This window comes from Lepidochelys kempii, chromosome 20, assembly GCF_965140265.1.
Source record: "Lepidochelys kempii isolate rLepKem1 chromosome 20, rLepKem1.hap2, whole genome shotgun sequence".
Taxonomy (NCBI): domain Eukaryota; kingdom Metazoa; phylum Chordata; order Testudines; family Cheloniidae; genus Lepidochelys; species Lepidochelys kempii.
In genome coordinates, this window is record NC_133275.1 from 13177768 (window position 1) to 13193020 (window position 15253).

The following is a 15253-nucleotide window of genomic DNA, read 5'->3' on the forward strand; positions in this document are numbered from 1 at the left end:
TGCCTCTCAGCAGCCACCTTCAGAAGTGGCTAATTGAAAAGATAGTTGGGGAAGATTATAGTGTTGCTGTTTAAATTGCCCAGGAGGGGAGGCTGCATTGACAGCCTGCGAGGGATATTTTCAGGCCAGCGAGTCTAGATCACAGGGCTGTCAAGTTGAAATGTGGTCATTCAAGCAGCATCACCCGCGTCCCCTCCTCCGTTAACACTGGGACTTCGCTGGCCCAGGTTGTTTACTCGCATGCATGGGCGCCTGGCTGACAACTCCACTAATATTTGCTCCCCTCTGCATGTTCAGAGGATTAATCCAGGAAGAATTAGACACTGCCTTGAAGACACAGAGAGCCATTAAGGTTCACTCCAGATGTGGGCTGTCCACACACCCAGAGGTGTTTGGATCCAGGGGTTTGTCATTGGCCTTGGAGGAGTAAAGCTAGGAAAGTTCCTCAGTCAGTCCCCTAAAAGAGCCAGGGAGCAAATTCATTACTTTGCTAGACACTACAAATCCTGAACTGACTCGAGACACTGGATTTATGGCATATTACAACAATCTATACTAATATTCCCACATCCCGAGTGGAGAGGTGATAACAGGCCACTTCACCTTGAATGAGCTCTTGAAATATGTGTTAACTACTTGTGCTAAACAACCTGTTCCATCTTGTATTTTGCTGTGACACTCTGGGCAGGTTTCCCAGCCTTGAAGAAGAGCTCTGTGCAGCTTGAAAGTTTGGCTCACCAACAAAAGTTGGTGCAATAAAAGATATTACCTCCCGCACCTCGTCTCTCAAGGAGCTCAGTCTATTTGGTTTTAGAAAGAGAAGGTTAAGGGGTGACCTGATTACAGTCTATGAGTACCTACATTGGGAACAATATGTAATAATGGGCTCTTCAATCTAGCGAGAAAGGTTTAACACAATTCCAATATATAGAAGTTGAAGTGACACAAATTCAGATTGGAAAGGCCTAAATAAACCATTGGCACAGCTTACCTAGGGCCGTGGAGAAGTCTCCATCACTGGCAATTTTTAAACCCAGATGGGATATTTTTCTAAAGGATCTGCTGGGCCCCAGGAATTATTTTGGGGTTAGTCTCTGGCCTGTGCTATAGAGGAGGTCAGACTAGGGATCATAATGGTTCTTTCTGGCCTGGTAATCTATCAACAGCAGCCAGGCTGTGTCTGTCAGGTGCTGCGCTGATGCTGAAAGGTGTCTCCTGGCAGGCCTAGGCAAAGTGAACTATGGAGTTCTAAGCATGGCATTCCTGCTCCAGTCTGCTCAGCTGCGCCTTAGCTGGGTGTGCACAGCAACATCGGGACACTTCTCAGCAATCGCTCCTGAGTGACTCACGGTCAGGCTGCCAGCTCAGACCTGGACAAACCACATTCAGCATTGCGCCAGAGAATGTGGCCGTGGGCAAGTGTCAGTGATGCCTGGTGGGGCTGCAGGTGGCCAGATCCCCCCGCTACCCCTCCTTCAGGTTGATTCCATTTTCATATTGTAAAACTAGGGTGCCACACGTGCGTGTGTTTGTGTGTGTCAAGGGAAGTGTTTTGCTTGAAGGACACAGGAGGCTGATTGGAGCTGGGCAGAGGGGGCTCCCACTTCAGAAAGGAAAACTGGGACACTTGCTTGTACCGGGAACATGGATCCCTGCTGTCACCCCTTCACTGCTCACTCCTAACCTTCCCTCTCCAATTCAGCTCTTACACCACCATCCCCCCAGCTCTCCCACATCCACCCTCATTCCCCTATTGACTCCACTCCCCCCTGTCACTTCGCCCCCCCATCCTGGCTCAGAATCCCACAGGGTCCCTCACCCCTCTGCATCCCAACCCCTGCCAGCTCAGACACATCCCCTTCCATACAAACCTAGCCCCACAGGCTCTGAAATGGGGCAGAGGTATTCTGATCATGGTGGCCTGATGCTCTGAGCCCTGTCTAACCCTGCAGCGTCCACTACTGGCGAATCTCAGGTAGGGCTGAATTCTCCTACTGTAGTAGACCGATGAAGCACCGGTGCTGACTCCATGGGTGCTCCGGGGCTGGACACAAGGTGAACACAAGTACCTGAGACAAAAGCTGTACCCAATCTAGCCATCTTCTGTGGTATTGTTCTTATTTGTTATCTGTATGATGGTAGCACCTAGGAGCCCTGTTCCACCTGACAGACATGGCCCCTGCCTCTTAAGAGTTTACAGTCTAAGACAAGACACAACAGGTGAATACAGAGAGGCAGACAGGGACCATAAGGGAGCAATGAGAGGATCCTGGTCAGCATGACAGTCTGTGGTCACAGCATACCAGCTGCGTAGCCGTTGTCAAGGTTTTTGCAGGCATCGTGGCAGAGAGGGGTTTGGAGAAGGGGTTGGAAACAGTGCAGATGGTGCACATTTCACATATGTAACTAGCTTGTGGAACTCCCTGCCACAGGAAGTCATGAGGCCAAGAACTTAGCAAGATTCAAACAGGGATTGGACATTTCTAGAATAACAAAACTATCCCAGGTTATCATCATTAATGACGACAAACATTCTGGAAGGGCAATTAAACCTCTTGCTTTAGGGCTTCAGCTGATCGCTAGCTATTAGAGACCAGGATGAAACCTTAATAGGGGGCAGATTATCCTCCATCTGCCACTGCGAGGTCCTCACACCTTTCTCAGCAGCATCTGGTGCAGGGCCTGTTGGAGTCAGGACATTGGAGTGGCCCAGCTGGAGTCTGGGGTCTGATCCCATATGGCAGTTCCCATGTTCCAGGGGTGAGTGAGATGCACCATAGCAATCTCATGCTTTCTGTGAGGCATTTCAGTGATGCCTATGGCCACAGTTTCTAAGCCCAGACCATTGAGGTAGTGAGGATCTCTAGCTCCATTTACATCTCTGATGAATGGACATTTCTCCCCACTGAGCAGCCTGCGAAGCTGTCTGGATGGCAGCAGAGTTTCCTGCTCTGGGCCTGTGGGCTGGCAGGGAAGCAGTAACATAATTTGACACTAAGCAGCCCATCTCTTTGCTCCTGTAATTGTTTTATGAGCTTGTTTAATTCCAATCGCCCTGGTTAAGCCGCGCAGGGCTGCCCTCTGTCCCTGGAGTCTGCAGCTGGGGAGGTTCCTGAGACCTGGACACTTCTCCCATTTGTGAATTCTCTGTGGGCAGACCTGGATCCTCGTGATTCTGTTCATTTTGGGTTACCTGACCCCGGCCTCCCGTGGGTGGCAGCTCCGGGCAGGGCCGGCCCTAGACCAAATGGTGCTCAAGGCAAGGAGCATCTCCCGCCCGCCCTCCTATTTCTTATTGCATTTGTAGCCCATTTCATGACTTTAATGCACAATTTGCATGCATGATTGATCCCTGTCATATAAGATTTGCACACTAGGAGCTGTAAATCTGTACTTATTCATGCCATATATAAGCATATAAAAGCAAGGAAAATGTCATTCTCAAAGTCTGGAAGGTTCCACAAGATTCTACAAAGGTCTGGAACATTCTAGCAGGTTAGTGGAAAAGGAATCCACATAGGAAATACCTGAAACTTGATCTCAGACATTCTATTTTCCCTTTTGACGCTAACAACAAAAACAGCCTCCAAACCCAGCGCCCCCCAAGCCCAGCGCCCCAAGCGGTCCCCTTGGTCCCTAAATCCGGCCCTAGCACCACGTAACCCAGAGGGCTCAAGTGACATTCAGGCCTCTGCGCAGGTGTCACTGGGGTCACTTCACTTGTGGCTCATCCAGGGATTAGCGCACCACTGGTCTGATGCTTTGTCTTGCGGCTTCTCCGTCCCGTGTCCCAGTCTCTCACTGTGCCCCAGGAGCTACAGCGCTTCCTCTGCGTGGCTTGGCCCGCTGGCAGATCACTAGAGTTTCCCCCCTTCTGGGCTGTCAAAGTCTTTCTAAACAAAGTCCACCCCTCCAGTCCGTTCCAGCCCCCAGTGGCCGGGAGGGAAACCCAGGCCTGCCCCCTACAGTGGGTTACAGCTAAGGACCCTACATTTGGCAGCTCCAGCCCCTGCGGTCTCACCCTTGCTGCTGTTTCCCTTAGGCTCTTTCCTTCTCCTTTCTCTCCACGCTGAGAGTCTGTGCAGCCCCCTTCTGCTCTCCTCTCCCTGGCTTTGTACAAGCCTAGCTGGGCCTCGGGTCCAGTCAGGGCTGTATAGCCAGCCCACACCTCACTCAGGTGAGGCACATCCTGTCAGCAGCCCATTCGAAGCCATTTTACCCCTTCAGGGTGGTGTGGGGAGAACACCCCCATCACACCCCAGTGCGATTCCACTCTATGGGAATTTACCTACACATATTTCAGCTGGGTCACTGACTGTTCACAGTGCGGGAATGGCCATCACATGGACTGGCTGACTGCGGAGTAGGGTGACCAGGTGTCCGGCTTTGGACTGGAATACCCGGTCCAAAAGGGATCCTGGCTGCTCTGGTCAGCACTGCTGACTGGGCTGTTGAATGTCGGATTCTCGCCGCATGATAGCGGGGCTGGCAGGCTCCCTGCTAGCCGCCGCACCGCAGACCACGCGGCTCCCAGGTCGGGAAGCAGCCGGCATGTCCGGCTCCTAGCCTTAGGGGCTGCCAGGGGCTGCGGGGGGTGTCCGCGACCACATGCTTCCTCCCCATCGCACCCCCTCATCCCTATTCCCCGTGATTGCATCCCTCCCCATCCCATCCTGTCCCTCACACCTACCCATCTCAGCCCTGTACTCCTTACAGTGCTCTCCCACCCATCCTCTCCACCTCCCATAGCCACCACCCCCATGTACTTCACACCACACCTCTGCACCCCATTCACCTCCATACACTGCTGCACTACCATTATGTCCCTATACACCCCTGTGCCCCCCACATCCTCATGCACCTGTAGCCTTCTGCCTTCCCCTGAATCCCCATCCACCACACATACCCCCCCCCCATTCCTTCCTCTCATCCCCACCATGCTCTCATCCTTGGCCTCTTTCCCTCCCCATCCTCTCTCTTCCACCCCCACCCCCACCCCCATCTTTTCCTCTCCAGCCCACCCTCCTCCCTTCCCAGCTGGGTGATTTAGGCCAGTGGTTTTCAAACTGCGGGTCGCGACCCAGAACTGGGTCATGGAATGTCAGACATTGGGTCGCAATGGCTCTGGTCAGCATCACCAACTGGGCCGTTAAAAGTCCCATCAGCGGTGCTAGTCCCTACCTGTTCCGACACCGCACTGCGCCCCGGAAGCAGCTAGCAGCAGGTCCAGCTCCTAGGCAGGGGGGCCATGGGGCTCCGCATGCTGCCCCCACCCCGAGCACAGGCTCTGCACTCCCATTGGCCAGTTCCTGGCCACACGGAGCCGCTTGCGTACCTCTGCCTAGGAGCCAGACCTGCTGCTAGCTACTTCCATAGCGCAGCACAGTCCGCAGTGCCGGGACAGGCAGGAAGCCTGCCTCTGCACCCTCGCTGCGCCGCTGACCAGGATCTGCCCAACGTAAGCCTGTGCCCCAACCCCGTGCCCCAATCCCCTGCCCCAGCCCTGAGCCCTCCCAGCCCCTGGAGCCTCCTCCTGCAGCCCAAACCCCTCATCCCCGGCCCCACCCCAGAGCCTGCACCCCCAGCCCAGAGCCCTGACCCCCTCCTGCACCCCAACCCCCTGCTCCAGCCCTGAGCCCCCCCAAACCCAGAGCCCCCTCCTGCACCCCAAACCTCTCACCCCCAGCCCTACCCTCAGCCCTCACCCCAGCCCGCTGCCCCAGCCCTGAGCCCCTCCCACACCCCAAACCCCTCATCCCCAGCTTTGTTGGGTTGCAGGCATCAACAATTTTCCTCAAATGGGTCACCAGAAAAAAAGTTTGAAAAGCACTGATTTAGGCAGCCCCTGGAAAAGTGTATGAAAAGGTATCTCTGCGTAGGCAAGTCTGTGCATGCACGCACTGTATGCGTGTAAAAGACTGTGCTTGTTTGTGTAGGGAGGTGCATGTATTGCCACATGTGTGTATGCCTGTGTGAATAAAATTTGAAGACTAACTCTTCAATTGTTATTCCTTTTGCTGGCTTGTGCACAAAAAAAATATGACATAAAATATATGTGTATTTTTTCATAACAAGTTTTTAAAAGAGAAGGGAACTCTAAAAGAAATGTATTATTTCTTAAAAAGTGAATGTTGTTGACTAGTAATTGCAGAAGAGCCAATGTATCATACATTTCTCCCCACCTTTGTCTAGCTACATTATAAACTCTTTGTTGCAGACTCTCTCTTTTTATGTGTATGTCCAGCACCTACCACCCTACCACCCTGGAGCCCTGATCTTAGTTGGGGTCTCTAGGCACTAAACAACAATTGTCCTAATAAATAATGTGGAAGTATATATGTTAGTGCATGCTAGATGTGTACACATGAGTACATGTGTGTATCTGCATGTAGGGGTGGGAGTCAGTTTCTACAGATTTATTTATATAGGTATCTGGACAGGGGTGCATTTCTGTGGTTGTGCTCTATGGATTTGTATTTGGGCTTCAGGAGAGCGCCTTTAATGGACCCATTGCAGTTGTGATAATGTGTGGTCCTAATTCCACAAATAAAATTACAATACCTTTAGTGAATAAAAACATGGAGCTAGTTACAAAAAATGGGAAGAGGGGAGGGAAAGCATAGGCATCTGACTTCATGGGTGCTCCGGGACTGGAGCATCCATGGGGAAAAATTAGTGGGTGCTCTGCACCCACCAGCAGCCAAGCTCCCCTCACACCCTGCCCACCTCCTCTGCCTCCTTTCCCTCCTCTGAATGCGCTGTGTCCCCACTCCTCCGCCTACCTCCCAGCGTTTCCTGCCCGGCCACCACCAAACAGCTGTTTGGCAGCGTTAGCACATTCTGGGAGGGAGCGGGAGGAGTGGGAACGTGGCGCGCTCAGGGAAGGAGACGGGGTGTCAAGGTTCCTTCCCCACTCTGAACTCTAGGGTACCGATGTGGGGACCTGCATGAAAACCTCCTAAGCTTACTTTTACCAGCTTAGGTTAAAACTTCCCCAAGGTACAAACTATTTTACCTTTTGCCCTTGGACTTTCGCTGCCACCACCAAACGTCTAACACCGGTTACTGGGAACGAGTCCATTTGGAAACGTCTTTCCCCCCAAAATCCTCCGAAATCTTACACCCCCTTTCCTGGGGAAGGTTTGCTAAAAATCCTCACCAATTTGCATAGGTGACTACAGACCCAAACCCTTGGATCTTAAGAACAATGAAAAAGCATTCAGTTTCTTAAAAGAAGAATTTTAATAGAAGAAAAGGTAAAAAGAATCACCTCTGTAAAATCAGGATGGCAAATACCTTATAGGGTAATTAGATTCAAAACATAGAGAATCCCTCTAGGAAAAACCTTAAGTTACAAAAAGACACAAAAATAGGAATATCCATTCCATTCAGCACAGCTATTTTATCAGCCATTTAAAGAAATCATAATCTAATGCATATCTAGCTAGATTATTTACTAAATTCTAAGACTCCATTCCTGTTCTGTCCCCGGCAAAAGCACCACACAGACAGACCCAGATCCTTTGTTTCTCCCTCCCCCCAGCTTTTGAAAGTATCTTGTCTCCTCATTGGTCATTTTGGTCAGGTGCCAGCGAGGTTATCCTAGCTTCTTAACCCTTTACAGGTGAAAGGGTTTTTCTCTGGCCAGGAGGGATTTAAAAGTGTTTACCCTTCCCTTTATATTTATGACATGGGGCCAGGGTGGGCATTTGGGGAAGGAGTTGGAAACGGGGTGGGGTGGTCGACACCGATGAGGGAAAGAATCATGAAAACCTTTGTGAAATTTCATTTTTTTAAAAATTACCCTTTTTGACTATTTTGCTGCCAGCTCTAGCGTCCTGTAAGCAATAAAACCTGAAGTTAGGAAAATACTTCTGTCAACACAATAAATATGCCTGTTTGGGCCGTGCAGTGAAAATGAGCATGTGAGCAAGGGTCGGGGACAGCAAGCGAAGGAGGCAGGGGGGATGGAATGAGTGGGAGGTGGGGCCTTGGGAAAGGGTGGGGCAGGGGCGGAGTCTCAGGGCAGGGGCGGGACAATGGTGTTTGGTTTTCTGGAATTAGAAAGTTGGCAACCCTACCGTGGAGGGAAATCCCAGAGGTGTTGAGATGGCTGTGTGAATGCAGCCCAGCTGTTTCTGGGTACTCTGTGAAGCTTTTGTTCTGCATAGTCTGAGCTTGTCGTCATGGAGCCATTGCTGTCACCCTGAGCAGCCAAGGAATCCGACAAGCCCCTTCCCCTGCAGTGGGACTGAGAGCGATGCGGCTGGCCTCCCCATCTTCCCTCATGCAAGGCCCTGGGGTCCTGGGGTGCAATGCAGGGCCGGATTTTGAAAGGCATTTAGCTGTCTAAAGATGCAGCTAGGTGCCTAGTAGGGTTTTCGGACGTGTTTTTGATTTCAGTGGGAGCTAGGCACCTAGGCACTTCTGCAAACCCACTTGCAGACCTTTGTATCTGTAGGCAACTAAATACCTTTTAAAAAATCTGTCTTTGCTGTCTGAGATCAGACACCCCTCCCTGTGTGCACACAAAGCCATTGACATGCACACACAAACACCTACCAGCAGCCTGGGGCCTTGCAAATCATAGGGCCAGCCCTGCCAAAGTCATGAAGAGCTGTTGTCATTTCTTCCTCTGGGCTGTCATGCAGCATTGCAGTGTGCTGTTAAACAGCTGACGATCCACCCCAGAAGCGACTGTAGTTCAGTGCTGAGTGAAGTATTTTCTCTGTCTAAATTTGCAGTGAGTATGCAAAATGCCCATGGGACTCTGGGTGAAAGACACTATGGGCCAGATTTCAAAAGTGCTCAGCACCCAGCAGCTCCCATGGTTCTCAGTGGGGCGGGGGCTGGGGAATTCTCCATTGCTTTCAGTCAGAGCTTTTGGGTCATTTAGAGCCTAAGGAGAACGCCACGCCTGTGAAGTGTAATGGAATGTAAATAAGTGTTCCGGTAATTATTGTGATTGCAATTGTAATGGCCACAGTCAGGTACAAAACAGCCAGGCTGGAGAAGCAGACTGACTTCTAGCTGCCCTCAACTTGCAAGAGGCTGTTAGGGTGGCAGATATCCTGCTCCCTAAGAAACATCTGTCTCATCCATCACTGTGATACCTGGCTGTTCAGACTTCTATACAGCCCTGTGCTCTGACCACTAGACAGCACTCTCCAAGCTCTGCTCTGCCTGTGCTATAAAGTCAGGCATTGCTGTTGGCTGTCATGGGACACCTGCAGGGCCACAATGCTGCTAGGATTGGCTGGGGCTGGGTACAGACAATCCCCTCTATCATTTGCCGGGCGCGTGAATGCCCAGGTGCAGCGAAGTCTCCCAGTCTGTTCTGGAGAATTCATGGTGTCCATTCCCAGCCCAAAGCTCCCAGCCCCCAGGCAATTCGGGAGGAGAGGGGGCAGGTGCTGGCTGGGGCTCTGCAGACAGCAGGGCAGGGAGGGAGCTGGGAAGCAGCAGAGGGCAGTGGAATAGATGCCTTATTGTCAGTCTGAAAGTGCCTCCCGCAACACAGGGGCTTCCTGGGGCTTCCTGGGGGCGAGCGGGATTCTAGCACCAGAACAGTGATGGGTGCGGCAGGGTGTGGGACTTGTGTGGTGACCCTGCTGCTTTCCAACTCCTGCTCCTCCTTCGCCAGCAGGGCCCAGGCACTCCCTGACCCAGAGGACGGTGCAGGCAGCGCCTCACGTTCTGCTGTGCGACCGCTTTCAAAGTGACGCCAATGACTGGAGAGCAAAATAAGTGTGTTTGTGTGAGTGCATGTGTGCACGCGTGTGCACCTCTTGTGTGCCAGTGTGCGTGTGCGTGCCTTGTCACGGCAGAGTGGATTTCTGATTGAATACGGAGGCGTTAATCCAATTGCCGGCATCTGAAAAGCCATCAGAGGCTGTTCATCATATAAATGGCATTAAGAGGGCTCCTCAATCAGATTCCAGCCTTGTATTCGAATGGGAGCCAGGTCTCATTTCCATCTACCAGTATTATTACGTTGCCTCGGAATGACTCCAGGTGGACTCAGCTCTGGGATCCCATCAGCGGCCAGCATGCGGGGGGGGGGGGTGTTTGTGTGTCAGTTCACAGCTTGCTGTGGCACGGTGTCTGTGTGCAATTTGCCAGGTGCCTGGTCACAAAGGGGGCCAGTATTCTCAGGGGCAGCTCATGGGCCAGGCACCATTCACACCAAATCCAGCCCAGTTTGGGACTGGCCAGTGAAATGAGCTGCTGAGTTCTTAGCCCCCATCACGAAGCCACGCCTACTGCTGGCTGTCTCAACAAAGAAGCTAAGATTCAAATAGGGCCCCCCAGAGGCAGAGCTGCACCCAACCCTGGGTCTGTGGGGGTCACGATGGATCAGGGGTAGCCTGCAGCCATGCTGCCCATGTTCTGTGGCTTCAGTCCCTAGAGCTGGACATCAGGCCACGGGGCAAACCCCAGCCGAGACCCTGGGACTAGGATTGCCACCTCCAAGAGGCAGAAAAAATGATGACAGGCCACCCCCACACCAACAGAAAGGATCCTAGTGCCGACTATAGCTAATTTCTCCCCCAGAGTCCCTGTGCCCACCAGCTCCTAGGAGCCCCCTACCATCCCCTCCCAGGAGCTCCTGCCTCCATAGCCCCAGTCTCCACTCTTCACTCCTTCCTGCTGGTGAGCCTCTGTCTGTCCTGTGTCTTGGACCCTAGCTCCAAGAGGAGCTGCCAAGGTTTTGGCAGGTTGAGGACCTGGCCCTTGGGGCAGGACCCAGCAAGGGCTAGCTGTACTCCCAGCAGTTGCTACAGGTAACAACAAACAAGGAGCACAGCACATTAAATCTTGTCACTGGTAGCCAGCATGGCAGTGTGAAAACCAGGCAGGGGGTCTTTGGGGAGCTGCGGGGGCGGGGTTTGCTCTGGGGCCTCACTGAGCTCCGAGATAGACGGTGCCGCTGCCCGCTGAGCTGCGGGCCCTGGCTGAGTGCGCCAGTCCCTCCCAGAGGCAACGTGTCCCGATGGCTCCAGGTGCCATCACTTCCTGAGTGGGAGGAAAAGGGTTGTGAGCAGCAGACATGGAACATGGCACCCCTAAAAGCACAGGCCACTAACTGCCCAGGCCCTGCTCCGTTAACCAAGGCTGCATCCGGCTCCCCAGCCTCTATCTGTGCCCCAGCCACACTGGGGAGAAAGCGCCATCCTGAGTGGTGGGTTAGAGAAGCACAAATCCTGCCTGCAGGAGCCTGATGCTCCGATGGCAGGAGCAGAGTCGTCCAGGCTCACCTGTGCACTGCACTGAGGCTGTTGGCTGCAGACAGAACCTGTGGTTCCCTCTACCCAATCCAAGGTCCAAGTTCTCAGCAACATGCTGGCTGGGCCTGCCTCCGCGCCTCACTGCCTCGCTCTCATAAACGTCACAGCAAAGGAGAAAACCCCAGGCCCGTTGGGACAGATCCACCCACGGCGGCCTGCTGCAGCAGGAGCCTGAGCCCTGCGGCTTCAGCTAGAACAGTGAACTGAACAGTCAACAGTGTAGAGAGCAGCTGGCAAGGAGCCTGCACCCCTCCCCCATCCAGTCCCAGCAGGATAGATGCCTAGCTGGGAGCGCAGACCCACTGGCCTTTGAGCACAGAGCTGGGAATTCTTTCAGTGTGTAATTCCAGCTCCCATCTGTAGTCAGGCATGGATGGCTTCCTTAGATAAGCACACAAACCTGTCCCTTCCGGCCTGTGAAATACAAACCAGAGAGGCAGCCCCGTTCTTTGGGAAACTCAATTAGCACAAGAAAGAGGCTTTGATTTAAAGAAACTCCAAAGTGAGTGACAACTCTTAATCTGAGGAGGAGTAATTTAGGGATGCAGGGGAGTGTGTGCGGGTGTGAGAGAACACAGAGAGAGCTTCACTGCCATCCATCAAAGGAGGATCACGGTGGTTTAAAGAGCCACTGCAAAAATAAAGATCTGTTCCTATTTTTCTAGCTCGTCGCCTTTCAAGGAAATACCTGCAGAGTAACACTCTCACCAGATTTCAGAGTAGCAGCCATGTTAGTCTGTATCCTCAAAAAGAAAAGGAGCACTTTTGGCACTTTAGAGACTAACCAATTTATTTGAGCATAAGCTTTCGTGAACTACAGCTCACTTCATAGCTCACTTCATCGGATGCGGGTGAAGTGAGCGGTAGCTCACGAAAGCTCATGCTCAAATAAATTTGTTAGTCTCTAAAGTGCCACAAGTCCTCCTTTTCTTTTTGCTCTCACCAGAGAGAGCGAGGAGGGAATAAAAGAACTGCACAAAACCCAAGACCATATGGGGCCCAGAGTATAACCCTCTGCATGTCATTTGCACTGGCACATCCTGGGTGTGAAATGTACCATCTCAGAGCACCCTTCACTCTGGTGTCAATCACTGCATGGGGTGTAGGCAGTGATCAACTGGAGCCACCCCACCCTGTGAGGCATTTCACAGTGAATGCCAAACATTTTAAAAGGGGCTGCTGGTTTGGAAGGCCCCACCTCAGGGCCTGATTTGTAGGGATGCTCTGCTCAACCCCCAAATCTCCAGCTGAAGCCAAGGGGAGCTGGGGGTTTCCAGCTTCATATGTAAGTCAGGCTCTGAAAAAGGGAGTCACCCCATATCTGTGGCAATTTAAGCCTGATGTTATAACCCAGGCTGCCTCGAGGTCTGAATCTGATGTTTGTGAGTGTAATTAGCTGGATGGGAATCCTATTTAAAACAATTTAAACCTGAGATAATTAAACAGGATGAATTTGACGAGTGTAATTTACTTCGCTGCTGATTAACTTTGCTTCATTTTGCACTTCACTCAGCTGGGAAAGTGAAACAAAATCGATGCTGCCAATGCAAGTGATTTTATCTTGAGTTTCATGGTATTGATTGTTCTTCTTGAAGCTCCAGCTGCCGGAGTCAAGTGATCATGTGAGAATATCAGCTTTTATTTAAAATAAAATATTTTTCTCCCTCGTGATTGTGGAGAAAATCTTGAAACTGTGACACGAGTGTGAACCCAATTGTCCTCAATCAGTGGGCAAAAAAAGTCCCGAAATTTCATTTTTTTAAAATCCCAGAATTGTAAAGCCAATCTCATGATTTTTGAGAGCTGACTCATGAATGCTGGAGGGTTGGCCATGCTGCAACCTTGCTCTGGTTCACTTTGGCCCAGATTTTTAAAGGTGTTTAGGCAGCCAACTCCTGTTGTAATCAGTTTCACTTCCATTATTCCCATACACTAGCCCAGCAGTTCTCAGATTTCATTGCACTGCGACCCCCTTCTGACAACAAAAATGACTATATGACCCCACACCACAAGGGGCTCCACCAGGCTAAATTGCTCAGGCTTGGGCTGTGGGGCTCACGCTTTGCTTGTCTGCCCTGGGCCCCAGTGAGTCTAATGCCAGCCCTGGCGACCCCATTAAAATGAACTTGGCACCACTTTGGGATCTTGACCCACAGTTTGAGGACCGCTGCACTAGCCCAAATGACAAGGGATTTCTAGGTTCTTGAGTCTGCTGGAGCAAAGCTCTCATCTCCTGCCAAAACAAAGATTCCTACTGCTCCCACTGCAAACAAAATCCATTGCATGGGACTTTTCCAATCTATTAACTTTGTTTCCCCTTCAAACCACCCCTAAAGTTTGGGTGAAAGCTATTTGTATTTCCAATTGGAATCACCTTTATTTTAGATCAAAGGAAAGTAACAAAATAAGAGAACAAATCACAAAAGTAAAGTCCTCTGATGCTTGCTCTCTCTCTCTCAGAACACTTGTGCACAGGTGCGTGGAATTTCTGTAACAATCTGCACTGATCAGAGCACAGAATGGCAGCTGGCTCTCGAGCAGATGGCAGCAAGTGCCAGAAAATTTTAAAGGGGCAGCACACAGAAAGACAGAATCCCACTGAGTGCGTGGTTCCTGAACTGCCAGGCTTTGTGCTGATGCAAACAGTGTTTGAAGGGAGATAAACCTCCTGTTTCAGGGCATTAGCTGATCTGTAACTGGTCAGAATTGGGATAAGCTCTCCATTGGGGCAGATTACCCCACATCTGCCTGCTTCGGGGTTCTTGCACTTTCCTCTGTAGCATATGTGGGTGATGGGTCACTGCACTAGATAACCAAGCTCCCCTGCGGTTTGTATGGCCGTAGATAGGGAGAGCAGTGTGCTAGTAGCTGATTGTGGTGCTCCGTTGGAGAGCTGGCTGAGACAAGCTGGTGGGTTCTCAGCACAGCACCGACGCTTAGCCCTAGGGCAAAGCACAGGCATGTATGTCTTGGAATGAAAATCTGTGCAGCATCTAGACACGTATCTATGCTGGCAGCAGGAGCAGGACAACAGGCCTCCAGCGTGGGATCTGGCTGCTAACTGCCCTCCCTGGCAGAGGTTGAAGCTCCAGGGTCTGTCCCCACTGCTGATTCTGGTGTGTGTGCAGCAGTGGGAGTCTGGCTACAACAGAAGCAACAATGTGGCTCAGATACCAGCTCCAAGGGCTTCCCCTTCAACAGGTGAGCAGGGCTCTTGCTGTCCCTGTGTGGACTGGCAGGAGTCAGTGAGTGCCAGGGCTGTGATAGGGTGTGTGTGTGCTGAGGGAAGGGCAGTGCACCAGCCCTGACAGATCCATGCAGCAGTTCCCCCCATGGCAGGCAGGGGGTGCTGGCACAGGCAAGGGGTGACCCAGGGTTGTCCTGTTTTGCAGGCTGAGGTACATGGTGAAGCAGCTGGAGAATGGCGAGGTGAACATCGAGGAGCTGAAGAAGAACCTGGAGTACACAGCTTCACTGCTGGAGGCCGTCTACATCGATGAGACCAGGTAGGCTGGGGTGTGCCTGCCCCATAGTGCCCCCTGGGGACACTAGGGGATGTATGGGGGACACTCCCTCCTGGGGAGGATGTATAGGGGATGGGGTGCCCTGCTGACAGGGGTGGGTGGGTGGGAGTGCATAGGGGATTAGATGCTTTGCTGATGGGGCATATGGAGGGAGAGTATATAGGGGATGGGGTGCTGTGCTGACAGGAGTGTGGGGGGTGCATAGAGGACAGGGTGCTGTGGTGCCTGGGAGATGGAGGGGAAGAGTATAGGGTGTCAAGCTGTCCTGCAGTGGCTCAAGAGCATCAGTACCAGCCTCCGGGCAGACTGTTAAGGACCAGGACACAATCCCCAATTGTTGGTGAGTTCTGTGCTTAGATTTCACCAATCAATTATCAAGTATAAACTCCTCAGGCAATGTAACAATCTAACCACAGAGTCACAGACAGTCCCTCTCGGTAC

At 51.9% G+C, this 15253-nt stretch overlaps 1 protein-coding gene across 4 annotated transcripts in view; it reads left to right on the top strand.

Annotated features, from left to right (window-relative positions):
• The window catches only part of PDE1B (phosphodiesterase 1B), a 148949-nt gene that overhangs the window by 104954 nt on the left and 28742 nt on the right, over window positions 1–15253 (top strand). For all 4 annotated transcript variants that reach the window (XM_073318684.1, XM_073318683.1, XM_073318682.1 and 1 more), the window contains one exon: window positions 14681–14794. In XM_073318684.1, coding sequence (XP_073174785.1) covers window positions 14681–14794 — 114 coding nt within the window. The remainder of the gene's footprint in view (window positions 1–14680; window positions 14795–15253) is intronic.